The 19,804-nt window shown below is 40.9% G+C and overlaps 1 protein-coding gene across 3 annotated transcripts in view; it reads right to left on the bottom strand.

Moving 5' to 3' along the window:
- The window catches only part of kctd16b (potassium channel tetramerization domain containing 16b), a 211,557-nt gene that overhangs the window by 140,250 nt on the left and 51,503 nt on the right, over nucleotides 1-19,804 (bottom strand). Inside the window, exon 2 of one of the 3 annotated variants that reach the window (XM_021323411.2) lies at nucleotides 4,995-6,401. The exons of the other annotated variants lie outside the window; for them this stretch is intronic. Coding sequence (XP_021179086.1) covers nucleotides 6,361-6,401 — 41 coding nt within the window. The 3' untranslated portion in view covers nucleotides 4,995-6,360. Of the gene's footprint in view, nucleotides 1-4,994; nucleotides 6,402-19,804 lie in introns of those variants that run through there. 3 annotated transcript variants of the gene reach the window in all.

The raw sequence follows: 19,804 nt of genomic DNA, 5'->3' as shown, positions 1-19,804 counted from the left end.
ACCAGGTTTCTTAGTAATCACACTGCTCTGTATATTTAAGAGACTTTGCCCACACTTTGAATGCAGTGTATTGTTCCACCGTCTCACACTTTCTGTTCTGGGTACCTCCAGATCCATGGTACACCACGTCTTAAGATGTTTGAGTGGTTGGGCAGTGAAATGAACAAATCAACAGACTTTTTCTCCTTAGCCTCTGATATCAGTGGGATACGTCAGAGCTTATTTACTAAAAGTGGGTTTGGCATGAATTTGTTGGTTAGTAACTAGGAAAGAATGGTGATCTAAGATTTTTACAGCACTGGATTTAAGGTTAGATTTATGTTTAATATGCTGTGTTGCTAGGAAGTGAATACATGCTCATCCCTGAGCCATTTATCAAAAAGTCAAGAATAAATTTATATGAATGTATTGAACACAGAGATAGTCCTCCTAAATCCTGGGTATGAACATTGATTCTCATGAGTGAGAACTGCTGGTTTAAGAGCTTTACTGAAATAAAGTAGTATAGCATCTCTTTCTCTATTTGCGTGCATTTAGGTGGATGTGTGTGAGAGATAGAGAGCAAGGCTACTGCTTAAGACTGCCACTGTGAATTTGTATTTCTGCCTTACCTCTCCACTCCCCCTGCCAAGCGATGGGCCCTGGGCTCATCTGTAACCCAGAGGATCTGAAGTGTGGCTATAACTGCAACCTCCACTGCCAGCACAACATCCGCCTTGACCTCAATATGCTAGCCGCAAGAAGATATCAGCGGACTTAGGGAAGCAGGGTTGCAGCGATTACAGCGAATCTTCAGATGTCACACCTGCAGGTTTGTTGCTGGTGTGCTGCTGGCTATTCAATGAGGCATGCAGCTCTCATAGCCCCTTTGTGAATCCCTCAGTTTTTCTTTATGGTTGTCCCTTTTTCCCCATCCTTGGGTTTACTTTTTTTTCTTCATCCCCTATGTTTCCCTCAGTTTGTATCATTGACCTTTTCTGTTTTTCTTTTCCTCTCAGTCTTGAATGCACACAGTTCCCCATTAATAAATTACCAGTGTGGAAGACTGAATCGTAAGATTTATTTTTGGAGACGCTTGACCCCCTTAATTTCATGCTTTCTTTAGATGCAATTAGCTGGAAAACAAATTAAGTCATGTCTAAGCACAGGCAGGGCCCTATTCAGCTAGATGACACTGCCAAGCTAGATATCAGGGTCTATGTAATAGGAGTTGTGCTTCTATGTAATTGGCTTACTTTTCTTTTCAATTATTCTGCTGTAATGGGGGAATAGTAGCAACAATTCATTAGAAAGTGATAGGGTAATCTTTTGAAAATAAATGTTACATTTCTGCATACTGACAAACAAATACATATTGCTCTATGTGTCATTTTAAAGGTAAATACTTTCCGTAGTATTTCATGTTTAGGGCTTTAAAATACCCTAAACTACCAATTTTTTTTCTAACATTGATATTTTTAGACATTCAGCTAGTTCATTGTCTTCATGCCAGTAATTATTTTAATTCCAACTTTCACCCTGCGTGGTCACTGCTGAAAAAATGTGTATGTCGATGGTATGCTTGCATACAAGCTATTAAATAAGACTTTGTTTCACTCCATACATGGCCACCAACCAGGGAGCAAGTGTAAGTTCAGATTTGAATAAAGCAAGACAACAAGTTTTGCCAAATAATGTACATTTTGTAAGATACAGTTAGTGTATTTGCCATGACATGAAAATCTACAGGTAGTTAATACCTACATCAAATAAGCATGATAGTAGTGACAGGGGCTTTGAATGTCTCTGAGAAGCATACTAGACACAGTGACGTTGGAGCTGAGGATGCTAACATAGCTGAAGATGAGGAAGATGACGAGGCTTTTTTTCTGACAGAGCGGAGAGAGCTCCCGGACATAAGAAGGCAAACTATCATGTCCGGAAACTCTAAATAAACGTGTGAGGAGCAGGCAGGCGTGAGATAGGAGTTTGTAGAGACAAGTGGTTGAGAGTCAGGGGCAAGGGTATTTTTTGTTGCACTAAACAATGTTAATTGATGGTAAAATTGGGTGGCATGTAATACAGTGGTGGAGTAGATATCCCATATATGGAGGTCATTGGTCCTCAATGCAGCATTCAGGGCTCCAATTCCCAACATTGGAACACGTCATGCCACTCTTTCTCCCCTTTTTCTCCTAATTAATGTTTTGTAGGAAGAACCTTTAATCCATCCTTGCTGGATAACCCTCCACATCTTTGCATGGTACAGTTTCAATATTCTATTTAGTTCAGTATATTTATATAGGGCCAAATCAAAAAATCTAAGGGCAGTTTACAAAGTAAACAAGTTTTTTTTCTACCTAACAAAACCCAGCAGATTGCATCAACAAATTAACTTGCAGCTTTTGCTCCTCCCTAATGAAACACACTGAACCTGTGGAACTATGCATTCATTAATTGATGGTACCTTCAAGTGCAGTCAAGTTACCCATTTCATTATTATTGCCACACCTCCTTACTAATACTCTCTTTTACAGCCTTCATAAATAAAAACCTGAAGTTCAAGGTTGGCTGTTCCAGGTATAATTTATGCCTGTTTTTCTTAAGACCAAGCAAAAAATGCTAATTCATCGATTAAAAATATCCAACTACTTTCTCATCCAGTTAAGACCAGATCATGAAAATTTGGCACAGAAAATGGTCCTTGTTGTGTAACACAGCCTTAGGATACATTTCCATATGCAGCAACACACTTGAGTGACAAAATTCTTCTGTGGTACCACTGACCTCTCTTAGTGCCGTGAGTGCACATCCTCAGCAGCTACTGGCTCTGACCTTTACATAGTGAACTGTCCCCCAGACTCTCGACTGTTTTCACTGTTTGAAAATCTCCCTTAGAATTCTCTTTTCAAATGGAGGTTTTACATATAACAAAAACTAAATCATTGCAATGGGTCAAATTGATCAACTTTGGTTTTCACTTCTGTGCTGCTGGCAACAAGTATATCCTCACAAAGGGAATTCTGTTTTAAACAGTGGTTCAAAACTCTGTGCCAGTTTCTGAAAACAGGTTTAGATCAATATGATCTTTTTCTTCTTTTAGGTTTTTGCTTAAGGGTTGCCACAGTAATATATATATATATATATATATATATATATATATATATATATATATATATATATATATATATACATTATTTTTTTTGTATGTTGTGGATATAGATGCACAATATTAGAGACGCATTGCATTTCCATATTGTTAAAGATTGCCATCATAACCTTCATCGCTCTCTTTCATCACCAGTAAATAACATTTAAGTAGCCATGTATATAATGCAAAAGCAGTTTTGTTTGTTAAAATGTTGCATCAAAGCAGTCCTTTTGTGATTGCAATATGACAATAACTCAATGATGCCATGATATGTCTGGTTTGACATATTGTGCAGCTGCAGTTCTTGCAGTTTATGCCATTGAGCTAAGCTTCTAAAAGGCCCCATCAACACTAATATAATGAATATTTCCTTCCATTCCTTAAAAAGTTTGCCTATAATAGAACAATAAGATAGAATTACTGGGAGGAAAACGCTGCATCACAAATGATGTCTCAATTCTGCACACTTCAATAGGAAAAAACTTTGAGATCACGCATCAGTGACGGGCTTTCCTATCAAAGGCCTGAACAAGCTGGGCCAACATCAAATTCACAGCCAGTGAGATATGCATAAAAAAGAGAACAGCAAGTATGCCACTTCAGAGATCCAGATAAACACACAGAACAGAAGGGGAGAGCGGCGAGCGTGTCTGACATTTCCAGTACTGGTATTTTGCTGACTGGGACCTGAGGGAGTGGAAATGAAGAAGCCTCCCTTTAACTTTTGTTTGGGTTATGTTTGCACTGGCTTGCCTGGGCCAACGCAGCTTGTAGGGGTTGAAAACTTGTCATAAAATGACTTGGAAAACCACAGAGAAGGCAAAAGACGGGAAAAAAAAGTCATGGAAAAAGGTGTAAACCAGCTATTGAAACGATAAAGGGCATACTTTGTGTGACTGTAGGCTTCCTAAGAGGTATGTATCCAGCATCGGTGGACAGTAAGCCCTTAGAGTGCTGTTACGCAAGAGCCAGGGATGTGCCTATATACTTTTGGAATGCAAATTGTCTGTTTTTTCAGTGATCTTTGCAAGTGTTATACCAAAACAGACCAAAATTGTGACCATGCCGCAACTGGAAAACAGAAAGAAGACTAAAGATCATGATTTACCTGCTTTCCATTGGCTTGCAGTTTACCACTGTGTAAAATATTGATTGAAAAAAAAAACACAGTCTTTCTTTATACTTTATTTTTTTATTATTTACTGTGTGAATCATAGATGCTAGTAAGCAAGCCCTTGTGATACTTGAACTCCTGCAGTGCTGCAGACAGTGTTGTGCTGATCGTGGAGCTAAGCCAGGGGGAGAAGGTAAAAATTTGCCAGTTGATCCACGCTCCGGTTCTTGCCCCCTGGTCATTAAGCTGTTGGAAGTGATGAAAGGATGGGATTTTGAATGCAACTAGCTGAGATGAGCTTCCTTTATGGGAGGTTGGGGGGGTGGGGAGAGGGGGGATTGGGTGAAGAATACAGCTTTTTCACAAAAGCTCAGAGTAAAGTCTCTGGTTTTCCACATATAAAAAAAAAAACAGGTTAGGTAGTTTGGGCATCTTCGGTTGCTTTCTGGACATCTTCCTTATAAGATGTTTTGGATCTGTCTCGATTCCATTTTAGTTGTCTCGGAGGTATGAAGGAGAATTTGCCAGTCAACAAGTTTCTATCATAGTTTTCTTATAACGTTTGCATGCATATAGTTGTTTATCCTGTGCGTCTCTATGTTGCCCTGTGATGAGCTTGCGACATGTCCAGGTGTACCACGCCTCTCGCCCCATGACCATTGGAGACATGCCATCAGTACGATTCTTCTTGCTTCATTCTTCTGAATCCCATTTCTCATTCTTCCCCTTTATTCTTAATACGTAAGCCTTTATTTCTAAGGTGTATGGATTTCCAGCAGATTATGTCATTTAGGGGGTGAGCAATGCCCTCTAGCCTTTAAAATATATATATTTTTTTCAGTTAGAAGCTGAACTTGCAAATACACAGAGAAATGGAAAAAAGTTCAAAAGTCATACATATTCTTTATGTCACAGATAAAGAATTTAATGTTTACTTTGCATTGTTCTGATGGGTATGACTGCTAATTACGGTTTCCCAAACATAAAGGTTGAAAAGGATGACATTTATCTCAATTTGAAATGTTTTACTGTGATGGCAACTATTACATGTAGTTTAATACACACCTGTGTGACAAAAAGTACAAATACATGCATAGAATCACTTTGTGTTAAATATATTGCCAGAAGAACAAAATCACAAAAAAGTTCACGTATACAGATGTATTTCATTTTGGTAGTGTATCACATTCCTCTCAGAAAACCATTACAAGACAAATACAAACATATGAAGTCATATACGTTTACGTAGAAGGAGTCAGTGGGAAGTGATGACGTATCAGCCACTTTAACCTCTTAAGACATGACAACTTTTGTCTAAACATTGGCTTTCTGGAACCTGAAAATGATCGGTATCTCCCCAAATATTATTTTTTTTCTCTTGACAAATCTGTAAATAAGGTTGACAACTGATCAGACATATACGTTTGAAGAGAAACTGATCTTTTTCAGCCTTTTTTCAGGTTTCTAAAAGCCTACATTTGAACTAAAATGATTGGGTCTTAAAAAAGGTTAAGAGGTGCTTCACTTCTAAGAAGGTTATTTTAATCACCACTATCGTCACTTATTGATAAGGGAAGGTGAGATTGGGTTTTTAAAATACAATATTGTGCTGTTACCATAAAATCAATAAACAAAGTCATCCAGAAATAGCCGCATCCACATGCAGTTTATTGTTGGTAATGCATATTGGAGTCTGCTATCAGTAATCAGTTCACACAGTATTTTATTGCACTCACTTACAACCTTACAAACCTTTGGCAGCCTATCTTCTGCTCATTTCAGCCCTCCCTCTCCGTCTTTGTCTCTCTATATGTTGTATCAGCAGAGTAAATATGCCAGTTGGACTCAGAGTTTAAAGGTCACGCATGGACCTCACAGAGACAGGGTGGGGAGCTGTGGGCTAAATGTCATTTTCAGTCTGGCCGACACACGGCACGGCCAGAGGGAAGATCACAAGGTCTGATGAAAACAAATCCATCACTTTGCTGCTCAGGTAACAGACCAGAGAGCTGAGGAGGAGACAGGGGAGCAGCAGAGCCATGGAGGTAGATGGAAAGATGAATAGGGATCATCAGGAGTTATGTTTCTCTTGTGGAGAGATTATTCTTAGCAATGTTTAGCTGGTCACAGACAGGAGTGGGCTGATGATGATTAAAGCTGGGGGTCAAGAAGAAAAGGAGATTCAGTCTTATGTCCTTAGGATCACATTTCCGTCTAATCCCCAATCTGCCAAAAACATTTCAAATTCACATCACTGCACTGGTTTATCTGTAAAAAAAAAGGCATTGTCTTTTAAAAGCCACAGCCAGAAAACCTTTCCTTTACAAAAAAGTAGTGTCTCAGTTCACATTTTATTTTCCGAATGATCTTACTGTATGAAATATATCTTGTGCAGATGCGTATATTGTGTCAAAAGGATGTTGTACAGTCCTCTCTAAAGGTGAATAACTGTGTTAAGGTCTTACACGACGGACTTTAAAATAAACAAATGATAGGAAATATTATAAAACAAATGATAAATATGAGGAAAAGCAACTCATCCCCACTTTTAAGCATGGTGTAGGATCTTTGATGCTGTGGGCCCGTTGCTCTTCCTAACGGCGCTGTGGATTTTAGCAGAGAGCGGACCAGGAGATTGTAAATACAAATCTACAGGAATCTACCTGTAAATCTATAATGAGTCTTAAAGTGGTCTTTCTACATAACCAAGTCAACACAGAAAGGGATTGCCAGGGACAAAATCAATCTTCTTCCATTACCATCTTAATCCCTGGATCTCTTTCTCAATCCTATAAAAAAAAAAAAAAAACTGTGAGATGACATAGAGAGAAAATTATATAAGTGAACACCCCAGACTGTGGATGATCTCGGGAAAATCTCTCTCTCTCTCTCTCTCTCTCTCTCTCTCTCTCTCTATGTGCCACTACTGTGAAATGCTATAGGAGACTCAGTGCTGTCCTCTTGGCTAAAGGAGGTTGTGGTACCAACAATTGTAGCACCATTGATTTTGTCTAAAATAATTGTTTCTGACATGATGATTTTTTTTTTTTTTTCGAAAATGAAGCATTCGGCTCGAATTATAGGTGGAATTTTTTTTTTCAATGTGAGAGCATGCATCTGGTCTGATGAATTGGTTTAAAGGTTTGTTTTGCACACATTTACCGGGGAAGCCAAGAAATGAATGCTGTTAACATGTAATGTGAGATTCAGCTTCACATCCATTCCACTGAATCTCATTGCGTGAAGGAGCAATAATGTGTCATGTAAAGAAAAAGTGTTATAAAGGTGAGCTTGCTAGAGATTGCGGGCTATTTTCCTCTGTGTTTCTCCTAATGGCTGCTCATGATTTCAGTACTTGGCAGCCAACATAGAAAGCAGATATTGTAACAAAGATAAAACCCATGCCTCTAACAGAGTCTTTATTTCTGAAATTTTCCCTAACCACAGAGACCCACACTTTGCTTTAAAATCTTCACTTTGGCTTTTAGTTTTGGCTATTTTTGTTTTGCTGCAGATGGTTTTACTGTGCCAGTGCAAGATCGAGTTCTGCAGGACCATCTTTTTACAGATCTTAGTGGGGCTTTGCTTTATAGCTGGAGATACACCGTTCAAAAACTGTGTGACCCTGCCTGCTGGAAGCATAAGAGACATTTTGAAGGAATATAACAGCATTCAAAATATACTGTTAGTTGCTTTCATGGCTGAGAGGTCATTAATTATTTTCACAAGGAGCAGCGATGATGTCGGCATATGTGTACGAGAGAGAAGCTGCAGCAAAACAGTCTTTTACTATATTAAAACAAACACAACATGATTTTGGTGCTGACATGGTAAACTCTTATTAGTCCTTAAAATTGTGATTAGCACAATTACTATGAGTAGCATAACTAAGAATTAACAGCAGTCTGCTCATGTATTCCTAGCTCGAGAGGGCCATTATTTCTATCAAAGTGTGACATAATTAAACATTGTTAACTGTTGTTGAGTACTGTATCATTGGCTGAACACGATCTTTCCAAAAGCATTTTTAAGATCAAACTCTAAATATAATTTTCATCATCCACTGGTAACCTTGGTCATTTCAACTGAACATTAGAATTTGACATGTCATCTTATTGGGAATAATCGCTTAAACAACAATTGTCAAGCAAATGAGAAATGCTTAAGGGCCTTGTATTTCACAGTGACTTTGGTCTGACACTGCTCCTTCAAGCTGCAGAGCCTGACAAGAGCCGCATGTCACTGTAAACTATGGGACCGAATTAGTCATTGGCATGCAAAGGATGTTTTTAATGACAGCTGAAAAATAACAAGTAAGAAATATGACCTTCCAAACGGCAAGTTACATGCATGTAGAAGTTATGGTTAAAAACTTTACATTCTGTAAAATTTATATTGGTGCACACATAATGATGTTGATATAGCATTTTTTATCTATTTTTTGGGCAGAATAAAACCTATGTTAGCCAGTGGCTCAGACTTAGACTCAGTAAATTGTGTTGATCCCAACCTCAAGATGGACCGTTATGTTAACTACCACCATTTCGAAATATACTGGAGTAGGTTAAGCTAACCTGCTATCTACTGAAGTCAATTTGATGAAACTGCCTCAAGGCAGGAGGACCTAATGTTCTTTGGCAGAGGGCAAATTTCAATGATTTTTTTTTAAACTCAAAAAAATTACCCATTGAAGACTAGCTCTTTGTGTTGGTAGCCCGAGTAAACAGCTGTTTGGCCTTCATAAAAAAAATGCAGTTTCCTTTTAAATTGCTTCCTCCATATTTAGTTTTAAATACTCAACTGCTTCTGAACAAAGGCAACTTTAAGTCTAATTCCTGCTGTCACAAACAACACTGCAGAATTGTTGATGCTGCCACATGGCAGTGTTTAGTTAAGGTCCAAAAAAATTTGGATTTTGAGGGTCAGACTGGCCTGTCTGGGCCGACCAAGCTGACAATTATGGTCACCAGCTGATTTCCCATCTTTACTTTTAAATTTCATTCAGAATTTCTAAATCTACCCTTGTACTCGCCCATGCCTTTTAAAATATCTAACACAGTGATATCAAATATTTATCTATTCTGGTTTGGGAAAACATCTTCATTCTTCTGTCTGATTGGAGGAGAGTGCTGACTCCACCAAGTCCTCCTGAAGTTTAGCCAGACAGGGTAATTGCTAATCGTTCAAGCCTGAGACACACCTAACAAAGCGTGCTGGAGCACTCGCCTTCAGAACACGCCTTCCTCTGTGGCTCTCTGACTGTGTGAAAGTGATAGGCTGTCCCCCGGGAGCAGAATAATGTACATCTTCCTGCAGCTTCTAATGGGCTAATGGGATGAGTGTGGAAAAGAACAGGAGAACAGCGTACACTTCGGCTGTTGTGGATAAAGGAAATTACTAGAGAAACACAATTGGTGATGGCCAAAAGTAAGGAAATGGACGGGACAATTTAAAAGAGAAATAAAGAAAGAAACACAGCGCGAGTCAGATGACGTGACACGAAATAGAAACGCGCAAAACGAAGAGGGACGCGGAACAGTTTTAGAGAAATTACAGCTGCGGTTAGAGAGTAAGATGGATAAGCGGAGGAAGCGAAGGAGATAGAAAGGCACGCGGTAATTATCGAGATAGAAAACGAAGGAGGCAGACAGAGGAAAAAGAAAGATGGTGAAAGGAACACAAATATGTTGTTAGGAGAGAGAAACTGCTAAAGCACTGAGAGTTTTCGGCGCAAAGGCAATTTAGTGCTCTAATCAGATTGCTATTGAATGTGAAGGAATTATACCATGGCCCTAAAGCAGGCCGGGCATCGACGAGACACACTCAGCATCAAGGGCAGTTAGGCCTTTGTCAGTTATACAAGCCACTGAAAAAGAATAGCAGAATCCATTCTAGGGTTTTCTTCTATGTGTATCCACATAACAATGTTTTGTGCTCTCTGTGTTTTGACATTATTGAGTTAATATGGAGACTACTGAATTAGAGTATATAACTGAGTTTGGGGAAATAGACAAGATCTAAAGTGTAGCGTATAATGTTCACAAATGTACAGTGAATAGCTACAGTATTGTGGGACTGAATTCACTATTTTTAGACCACACTATCGATATTCTGTTCCTTTTACAAAAAGGGTCCTGGGAGGGCAGTGTCACCCTGACTTGCTTGCAATCTTTTGAATGTAGTTTTCTTCACAGTTTTACTGGGTCTGCATCAATTTCTCCTCACATGCTGGCTTATTTTTCAAATATTCTTGTAACTGTGTATCTTGTTAGCTAAGCCCTCTACATTTTGTGTCGACAGATAAAGTGCCTTGCAAAAGTATTCTGACATCTCTTTTTCACATTTTGTTGCATTATAACCAAAAACTTGAAGGCATTTTATCAGTGAGAATGCTATACAACATTCTCACTTATTGTTTTCCTGTTTTTCTTCATTATTGTTATTCCGTCGGCGTCTAACTACTCCCGCATACTTTAACCGATTTCAACAATTTTGGTATCAAAACGTTCGGCTCGCTCCCGGCATGACTGCTTTATCTCATGGTTATGCTAACTTTTACACTTTTTAAAATATTTCACTTTTTGTGCGATTTTTTTGGCTGTTCCCATTGAAATCAATGCAAATTGATACAAATTTCTTCACATTCTTCCAATTCTTTCAATTCTTCCAATTCTTCTAATTGTTCTAATTCTTCAAATTTTTAATTTTTTGAAATTTTTTCAAATTCTTCAACTTCTTCAAAATTTTCACATTCCTTCACATTCTTTCACATTCTTCAAATTCCTTCAAAATTTTCAAATTCCTTCAAATTTTTCAAATTCTTCACATTCTTCTATTTCTTCTAATTCAATTTTTTTTAATTCTTCAATTTTTTCAAATTATTCAAATCTGATTTCAATGTTTTTAAGCTATTTTTTCTCTTCTGCATGGATCTTCTGCATCTTCTGCTCAAATCATTCTGCCGATTAGCATTCTCACTCGCTGTTACGCAGGAACAGCTTTTTCTAGTTTCATTCTAAATTTATAGGACAGACCAACACAAAGTAGCCAGTAATTGTGAAGCACAAGAAAAACATCCATGTTTTTCAGATAAAACAATAAATAAAAATATGCATTTAGCCCCTTTCACACCCGTACCCTTAAATATAATCCGACAAAAATCCCTTAAAAAGTCCCCTGTGTGTAAGTTAATCAAAATATAACTGCTCTGTGAAGGCATCGGAAAAAGCAAGCAAAAAGGAAAATGTTCTAGACTGGACAGATAAAAGACCAGAACCAAACATTCCAGTGGTAGCATCATGCTGTGGGACAGGGAAACTAGTAAAAACTGACTTGAACATGGGTGGAGCACAATAAAAGATAGCACAGAAACAAAACTGCACTTCAGACAGAGGCAAATAATGACCATTAAACTGTCCAGAACTACAATGCAAGGGTTTAAACCAAAGCATCTTCCTCGGTTAGAATGGCTGTCAAATACTAAACAAACCTAAATTTAATCTAAAAACTGTGCTAAAACTTGCAAAGCTATTAAAGATATACAGGGGGAAAAAACTTGCAGCTGTAATTACTGAAAACGTTGGATCTACAAAGTTTTTACTCAATGGGGCTGAATATAAATGCACACCATATATTTAAGATTTGTTGAAATAAAGTTTGAAAACTATGTATCAATTTTAGTTTAAAAACATTTTAAACTAAAAAAATCGCAATTTTTTATATGAAAAAAAAAATTACAAAAAGACTTAATAAGAACTACTTTCTATACATTTATCACAAAATCTCTTATCACAAAATAAAATAAGTACAAGTTTTTGGTTGCAATGTTACAAACTGTGGAAATATTCAGGGACTATGAATCATTTTGCGAGGCATTCCAAAGAAACGGTTTAACAATGGATCTTTACACATTTTGTTACATGTAGCTTTTCACAAAGGCACAACTTATTCTATTGTTTTTCCTTAAATAAATCAAGGCTGCAAAGATATTTAAAAATAAAAAAGTATGGTAATTCTCGAGCCATTGGCTGACCTGGCACAGAGTAAAAATCAAATCAGAAGGATGACACAACTCTCAGGTCATGTCGTGTGAGTGTGTGTTTTTATTTTATTAATTTTTGAAGACACAACTTTCAGATATTATTCATTTGATCAAATTTCTTCTTTTTTTCCCATCTTTTTTTTTGTCTTTTTTTTCTTAAGCCCCCAAGCAGCATGTTGTCATGGTCAGGTACAAGGACTGAACAAAAAGTGAATAGGCAGCCAAAGAAAGTCTAAACAAAGACAATCTTTAAAACTCTGGAGATTTGCAGACAAAAGCTAAAAAGTTTAAAAAGTTACCACAAATTCTGCTTCATTAGAAACTCCTTCAAAGTTTGAAGAGATGGAACTCTGTTTAAGGTCTTTCTAGAATGTTTAGATTTTAGGTTTAAGTAGGCATGAAAATGCTCCTTTTACAGTTAATTTTAAAAGCATTTTTTACAAAAATAAAATGTCTGTCTTATTCATATAAGACATGTAAATTAATAAATGAAAGTCCTCTTTAGTAGTGTTTTGTAAGGCATACCTCTTGCTGGTCTTTCTTCCACTTTCAGACAGACCTAACTGTCTATGAAAAAAAAAAAAAAACCTGGGCTCCTTCTGTTGTGCGCTGTGACTCATCGTCCATTTTTACTCCATTATAATTTGCTCTGTTGTGTTCAGCTGAATGTGAGCAACCCAGTTCATCCCTCTGCTTCACATCATTACCAAACATTGAAGACCGTGGTCCATTTTGTTTTACAAAACAGAAAAATTGTTTGTCTTGCAACTACGGCTTAATTACCCACCTGTTAAGATTTGGTTTCAAAATGCTTCATGATGCAAGCTGCAGAATGCGATGCCCACTTTCAAGAAAATTCATGAGGCCTTTCTCTAGGTGCTAAATGTGTACAAAATTGAGCTTTAATATCCTTTAAATTCTGAAACTTTAGACTTATAGGAACATCTCCTAAAACTGGATTACTGAACGAATTGTGTCTTTTTGCTCTGTTATGCATGTATTATTGCTAATGTCCAGTCATGTTTATGTATATTCATATGAACTGCAGCACAGCTGGAACATTTAGCATTGTGTTTTCAAAGTCAAGAGCTTCTTGTGTTACGAAGGCTGAATATATATATATATATATATATATATATACATATATATATATATATATATATATATATATATATATATATATATATATATAATATATATGCTATATATATATTATATATGTATGTATATATATATATATATATATATATATATATGTATATATATATATATATATATATATATATATATATATATATATATATATGTATGTATGTATGTATGTCTGCTTAAAAAAACTCACAACCTCATTGCATAAAAATAAATAGTAGAAAAGGGTAGAAATAATCAGATTTTCACGTGATAACTCCCAGTTATGTTTACTGATAATTTTTCTTATCAAAACATTTTTTACATACTCATACTGTGTTTAAAATCATGGTGCTTATTAAATTCAGAAGAAAATTCATTCCCTTGGTTTTTACAATCTGCACCAGTGCATTTGTAAAGAGATGCCATTCTCACATTATTCCTCCAGTCAGACGTTGTTGTTAAAGGTTTGAAGAATACAGCATAAACTAAAAAAAAGTCGGGACCTTGAAATTTCTATTAATTAAAATAATGGAAATGTTCAATATTTCCTCTCTCTATTAGGTAAAGGCTGCACATTTTGCAAGATTAGAATAAAAGGTAATTCAATTACAAGAGTTTGACTGACATATTCCAACAAATCTTAGTGTTTCTTAGTTGTCATGATCAATGCGGGGCTTCTACCTTCCAACTGTACACTGTCAGTCCCCTCTTTGTAATTGTTTTGCCAGACCTCGTTCACGCTCCTCTGTGATTCCCAATGACTGCACAATTTCTGGGCTTAAAGCCCTTCCCATCATGTTCTATCAGCCTGAACGTCCAGAATAGGTTGCTTGGCAAAGGGAATAATTTTCGCTGTCTGGGCAAATTGGTGCAGTGGGCTGAACTTGAGTATCATAGCTGATGGAAATCAAGAAAGTTTAACGAGAAAGGAGCGGCAGAGGTACAGACAGGCTTAGAGCGATAGACGGAACATACAGGCGAGCAGACAAAAGACGAGAAAGCTGTATTGGATCAGATACAGACGGGTAGAGAGCAAAATAAGAGGTAAGGCAGTGAAAATAAACATATCCACAAGTGATCCTGCGGCTCTGCCGGGTCTTGTTTGCAGGCTCGACTTATTAGTCCAATATCCTTTAAGGCCTTGAAGTTGCCTCTGCTCAGCGGCTCACAATCTTTACACAGCACTGTTGTTTAAATGACATTCTTTTATGCGATTCTGCCATTCTGCACGGACATGTGCACGGAGGAGTGAATGCTGCGGGATGAAGAGGCGGTGTGTCGTGCCTCAGAACACGAGAGAAAGTCAAAACAGAAATCAATGCGGCTTCAAACTTGCGAACCCTCACTTTCTTTCCATCACTGTGGTCTCTTTCACTTAGTCTGGTTCCATCTTTGTGTAACCTGACTACTTTGATGTGGATAAGACTTTGAGGAAGAAAGACTCCTGTTTCCTCCCGAGGCCCCAAGCAGAGGAGGAAATGTTTGAAGACAGAATGCAATCTAGTCTAATGGCGTGTGGGTGGGCAGATAGCATAGAGTTTCATTCTATAAAACAAACACAAATGAAATCTGTGCTGAAATTACGAAGCTCATATCAAAGCAGAGGTTACCACTATCTTTGAGACGACTAAATATAGCCACAAAGGCCTTATGTAGTACATCTGCGCATGTTTAAATTGCATGCTCAATTTGAATCTCCAAGACACAGAAATAACTCCCCAGTTTGTAGTCTGCATATGTGAAAAAAAGGGGAAGCATTTAAATGTTTCAGTGGCACCGAGATGAGGTGCTTAAATATTTTAGCACGGTGGAGAAACATACGCAGAGATGAAGGAGCCGTGTCCCAATTCCAGAGTGTTTTCACAAGAAGTTTTAGGATCAGTGCTCGCTCTGGAAAACAATGTGGTCATGTAAGTTACGTCATCGGATCGTAACCCACTTTCCAGCAGACTCACAGGGACACAATTTGGAATCGCAAAAACTTTGAACAAGGGAAAAAGATAGTTTTGCAAGTTCAGTTCAGGATGAAATGACAACACAACTGGGAACTACCTGCTTAGTTATTGGACAATGAGGCTCGACGACAAAACCTCAGCAAAGATGGGTTCCTTACTCGATGAGCTTTCAAGCAACCACACGTTCACCTTGTGTATGTGGGGATGTGGTCTGAACTCAAATAAAAGGTAACATTTATGAAACAAAGTCAAAGTAATGAGAAAATGTACTTCAATTTCTGCTACAACACAAAAATCTCACTTTAGGCTTTTTCTGACCAGTCTAAAAATATTCCATCGTATCATCTCATATAGTATTTGTCTCCTAGAGATTTCAGCTTTTTTTTTTTTTCAAATCATACTCGTATGATTTGGATCAATGTTCCCCATTTCTAGTCCAAATGCCTGAATGTCCTGCGTGTTTCCCTGCCCTGGCACACCTGATCAAATGCTTGCATCACCTCTTCAGCATCCTATTCATAGCTGCAGAAGCCTTTTAATCACACATTTATTTAAGTGAGGACTGGGGCAGCAGGGAAATACCTAAAACAGTATGAAAGACCAGAGTTAACGAGGACATATTCAAAATCAACTTTTTAGCTCTTGAATACATTTTTTTGTGTCCTTGGAATATCTCGGAGTGAAGAAAAATTGGATGTAGTCTGTCCAGGAGTGTCATGGTTGAGTTTTGGTTTGGCTTTGTTTTTCTGTTATTTTCATTTTTTCATCTCTTTTGGGTTAGGTTTGACTTTATTGTTAGTTTTCAGTCATCAGTTATTTTCTGTCATTTTTCACTTCACCCCCTCAGCAGTCAGTCACACCTGTTATCATTTACCAGTCAATTAGCCAGATCCTTGTTCCACCTGTGTAGTGCTCTATTTAAACCTCCCTCTGCCTTCAGTTCAGCACTGGGCCGTCATCATCCCACACCTCTCCATGCCAGTCCCCGGTTTGCCTTGGAAGCTTTGTTTTGCTCCTTTTGTTAAGGTTAGTCCTGTCAGTCACTCTAAAGACTGTTTGTTCTCTGTTTGTTCCTGGAGAGGTTCTGCTCTGTGCCCTGGTGTCTCTCAAGTTCTGCTAACCTGACTAGCCGCCCTGGTGAAGCTCAGCTCTGTGTCCTGGTGTCTCTCAAGTTCTGCTAACCTGACTAGCCGCCCTGGTGAAGCTCAGCTCTGTGCCCTGGTGTCTCTCAAGTTCTGCTAACCTGACTAGCCGCCCTGGTGAAGCTCAGCTCTGTGCCCTGGTGTCTCCAATGAACTGCTAACCTGAGTGCTATGAGGCCTGCTAGCCGAGCAGCACCTAGCAAGTGTGGACTCTCTGTCTCCGGGCCGTCAGCTCCTGTCATCACATTCATCCCTGACCTTCTGCAGTCCTGAACCTCCGGTCTTCATCACTCACCACCCAGCATACTTCCTTCAATAAAAACTCAAACTTTTAGTCCCGTGTGTGCGTCCTGAGTTCATCGGTAAACAAAACCCTGACAGTACGGCCCAGTCAAAAGGTGAACTCAGGCGCCATGCGGGGCTTACCTGCAGGAGTTGACGACCCGGACATCCTCGCATATGTAGAGATGTGCGAACGCCAGATGAGGGAGAGGTACACCAAGATGGCTTCTGCCCGGGACCCTGCGCCACCGATCCGGGTCGACTCCACTTCCCCCGTGGTTCACGTGGGCGTTGATGCAGCTACCCCGGAGGCCAGGGAGAGAAGCCGCTCAGCCTCTCGTCGTCTCGGTCATCACCTCCATGACTCGCAGCTGGCCCCTCGAGTGAGGCTCATCGTTCCACCTAGCAGAGCCCCACGCATCAAGGAGAGCCAGCTGTGGGAGTTCTACTACGGTGACCGAGACGACCTTCTGCCCTGCTGGCCAGCTGCCACCCCTGAGATTGCCCCAGATTCCTCATCTGTCCCCTCCCGGCGAAGACAGCAGAACCACCGGCGCGGAGGGTCTGTCAAGGCTCAAGAGGAGGATCCGCCTCCAACCCCGGCGCCGCTCTCTGAAGCCTGTAGCCCGGCGCCGCTCTCTGAAGCCTGTAGCCCGGCGTCGCTGCCCTCCGAAGCCTGTTGCCCGTCACTGCCTGAAGTAGCCGAGGAGATGGTTCCGCCTCCACCAGTAAACTCCGCTCTGCCGACCACTGAAGGCTCCGCTCTGCTGGCCGCCAAGAAAATGGCTCCGCCGGCCGACGAGGATGAGCCCAAGGTCTCCGAGGGAGCCGCTTTGCCGCTGTCCAAGTCCCGTGAGGAGGTCCAGGAGGACCTGCCTCCGCCCAAGCCCCGTGAGGAGGTCCAGGAGGACCTGCCTCCGCCCAAGCCCCGTGAGGAGGTCCAGGAGGACCTGCCTCCGCCCAAGCCCCGTGAGGAGGTCCAGGAGGACCTGCCTCCGCCCAAGCCCCGTGAGGAGGTCCAGGAGGACCTGCCTCCGCCCAAGCCCCGTGAGGAGGTCCAGGAGGACCTGCCTCCGCCCAAGCCTCGTGAGGAGGTCCAGGAGGACCTGCCTCCGCCCAAGCCTCGTGAGGAGGTCCAGGAGGACCTGCCTCCGCCCAAGCCTCGTGAGGAGGTCCAGGAGGACCTGCCTCCGCCCAAGCCTCGTGAGGAGGTCCAGGAGGACCTGCCTCCGCCCAAGCCTCGTGAGGAGGTCCAGGAGGACCTGCCTCCGCCCAAGCCTCGTGAGGAGGTCCAGGAGGACCTGCCTCCGCCCAAGCCTCGTGAGGAGGTCCAGGAGGACCTGCCTCCGCCCAAGCCTCGTAAGGAGGTCCAGGAGGACCCGCCTCTGGCCTCGGTTTCCACCGAGACCTGTAGCTTGGCACCGCCTCCAACTGATCTGTTTGGCCGGAGCCGCAGACTGCGGACTCCGAGCCGCTCGACTCTGCCTCGTCGGGGCCGTCCACCACGGCGCCCGCCTCTGACTTCTCTGTTTGGCCAGAGCCGCAGACTGTGGACTTCGAGCCGCTCGACTCTGCCTCGTCGGCGCCGTCCACCACGGAGCCCGTCTCTGACTTTCCTGTTCGGCCGGAGCCGCCGACCGCGGTCTCCGGGCTGCTTGACTTTGCCTCGTCGGGGCCGCCCTCCTCGAGGGTTTAGTCGGGCGATGCTGCTCCGCCGCCTGCCTCGTCCAGGACGACCTCCACGAAGACTTTTTCTTTTTTGCTTAGCAGCCGTTTATGCATGAGCCCTTAAGGCCAGTGCCTTCTGTTGTTTTTTGGGCTCGATTTCAGTTTTTGATTTACTTAGGATTTTTGGGGTTTTAGAGTTATTTAGGGGTTCTTGTTTTCTTAGAGTTCTTAGTCTCTGTTTTACTTTTGTTTTTCCTGCTCCGTTTTAGGATTCTAGGTTTTGCCTTAGTTTCCAAGCTTTGCTTTGTTTCCTCATTTATAGCCTTAGTTCTCTGGTTTTCTCGTTAGTTTACTTATTCATGTTCTAGTTTTCTTGTTTTGCCTTAATTTCTAGTTTAGCCTTAGTCTCATAGTTCTGCTTAGTATTTTGTTTTGGTTTTGCATTAGTTTTATAGTTTTTCTTGAATGTCTTGATCTTTTTCCTAGTTTTTTTGTTTCATTTTGATTTTCTAGTTTTTTGCTTCGGTTTTTCTTTTGTTATCCCTACCCTAGTTCTTCTGGTTTTGTTCTATAGGTTAGTTCATGCCTGGTTTTCTAGTTTTTGGTTTAGTTCTGTAGTTTCCCAGCGCTCTTTAGGTCCCAGCGCTTCTTAGTTTTGTTTTGGCCCCCTAGCTCTTAGTCCCCTGGCGTGTTTGACGCTCTCCATTCTCCGGAATTTAGACGCCCTTAGTTCCTGGTATTTTTGTTTCCTGGCGTGTTAGGACGCCCTCTGACCCCTGTAGATTTCGTGTTTTTCTGGCGTGTTAGAACGCCCTTTGTCTCCTGGCGTATTAGGATGCCCTTTGTTCCTGGTTCCCTGGTGTTTAGATTTCTAGCGTTTAGATTTAGTGTTCCCGACGTGCTTAGACGCGCTCTGTTTTCGGTTCCCCGGCGTGTTAGGACGCCCTCTGTTTTCGGTTCCCCGGCGTGTTAGGACGCCCTCTGTTTTCGGTTCCCCGGCGTGTTAGGACGCCCTCTGTTTTCGGTTCCCCGGCGTGTTAGGACGCCCTCTGTTTTCGGTTCCCCGGCGTGTTAGGACGCCCTCTGTTCTTGTTCCTAGGCGTTTTAGATGTTCCTGCTTCCGTCATATCCCGACGTTCTCTTCCCCAGCCCCGGCGTTTTCCTCACGCCCCGGCAGGTTTCCCTTTGGCGCTAAGTACGCCCGTTCCTTCCCTTTGGCGTTAAGTACGCCCGTTCCTTCCCTTTGGCGTTAAGTACGCCCGTTCCTTCCCTTTGGCGTTAAGTACGCCCGTTCCTTCCCTTTGGCGTTAAGTACGCCCGTTCCTTCCCTTTGGCGTTAAG

This window comes from Fundulus heteroclitus, chromosome 11, assembly GCF_011125445.2.
Source record: "Fundulus heteroclitus isolate FHET01 chromosome 11, MU-UCD_Fhet_4.1, whole genome shotgun sequence".
In the NCBI taxonomy this organism is placed as follows: domain Eukaryota; kingdom Metazoa; phylum Chordata; class Actinopteri; order Cyprinodontiformes; family Fundulidae; genus Fundulus; species Fundulus heteroclitus.
Note: the sequence above shows the minus strand (reverse complement) of the source record. Positions and strands in the feature narration are given on the sequence as shown.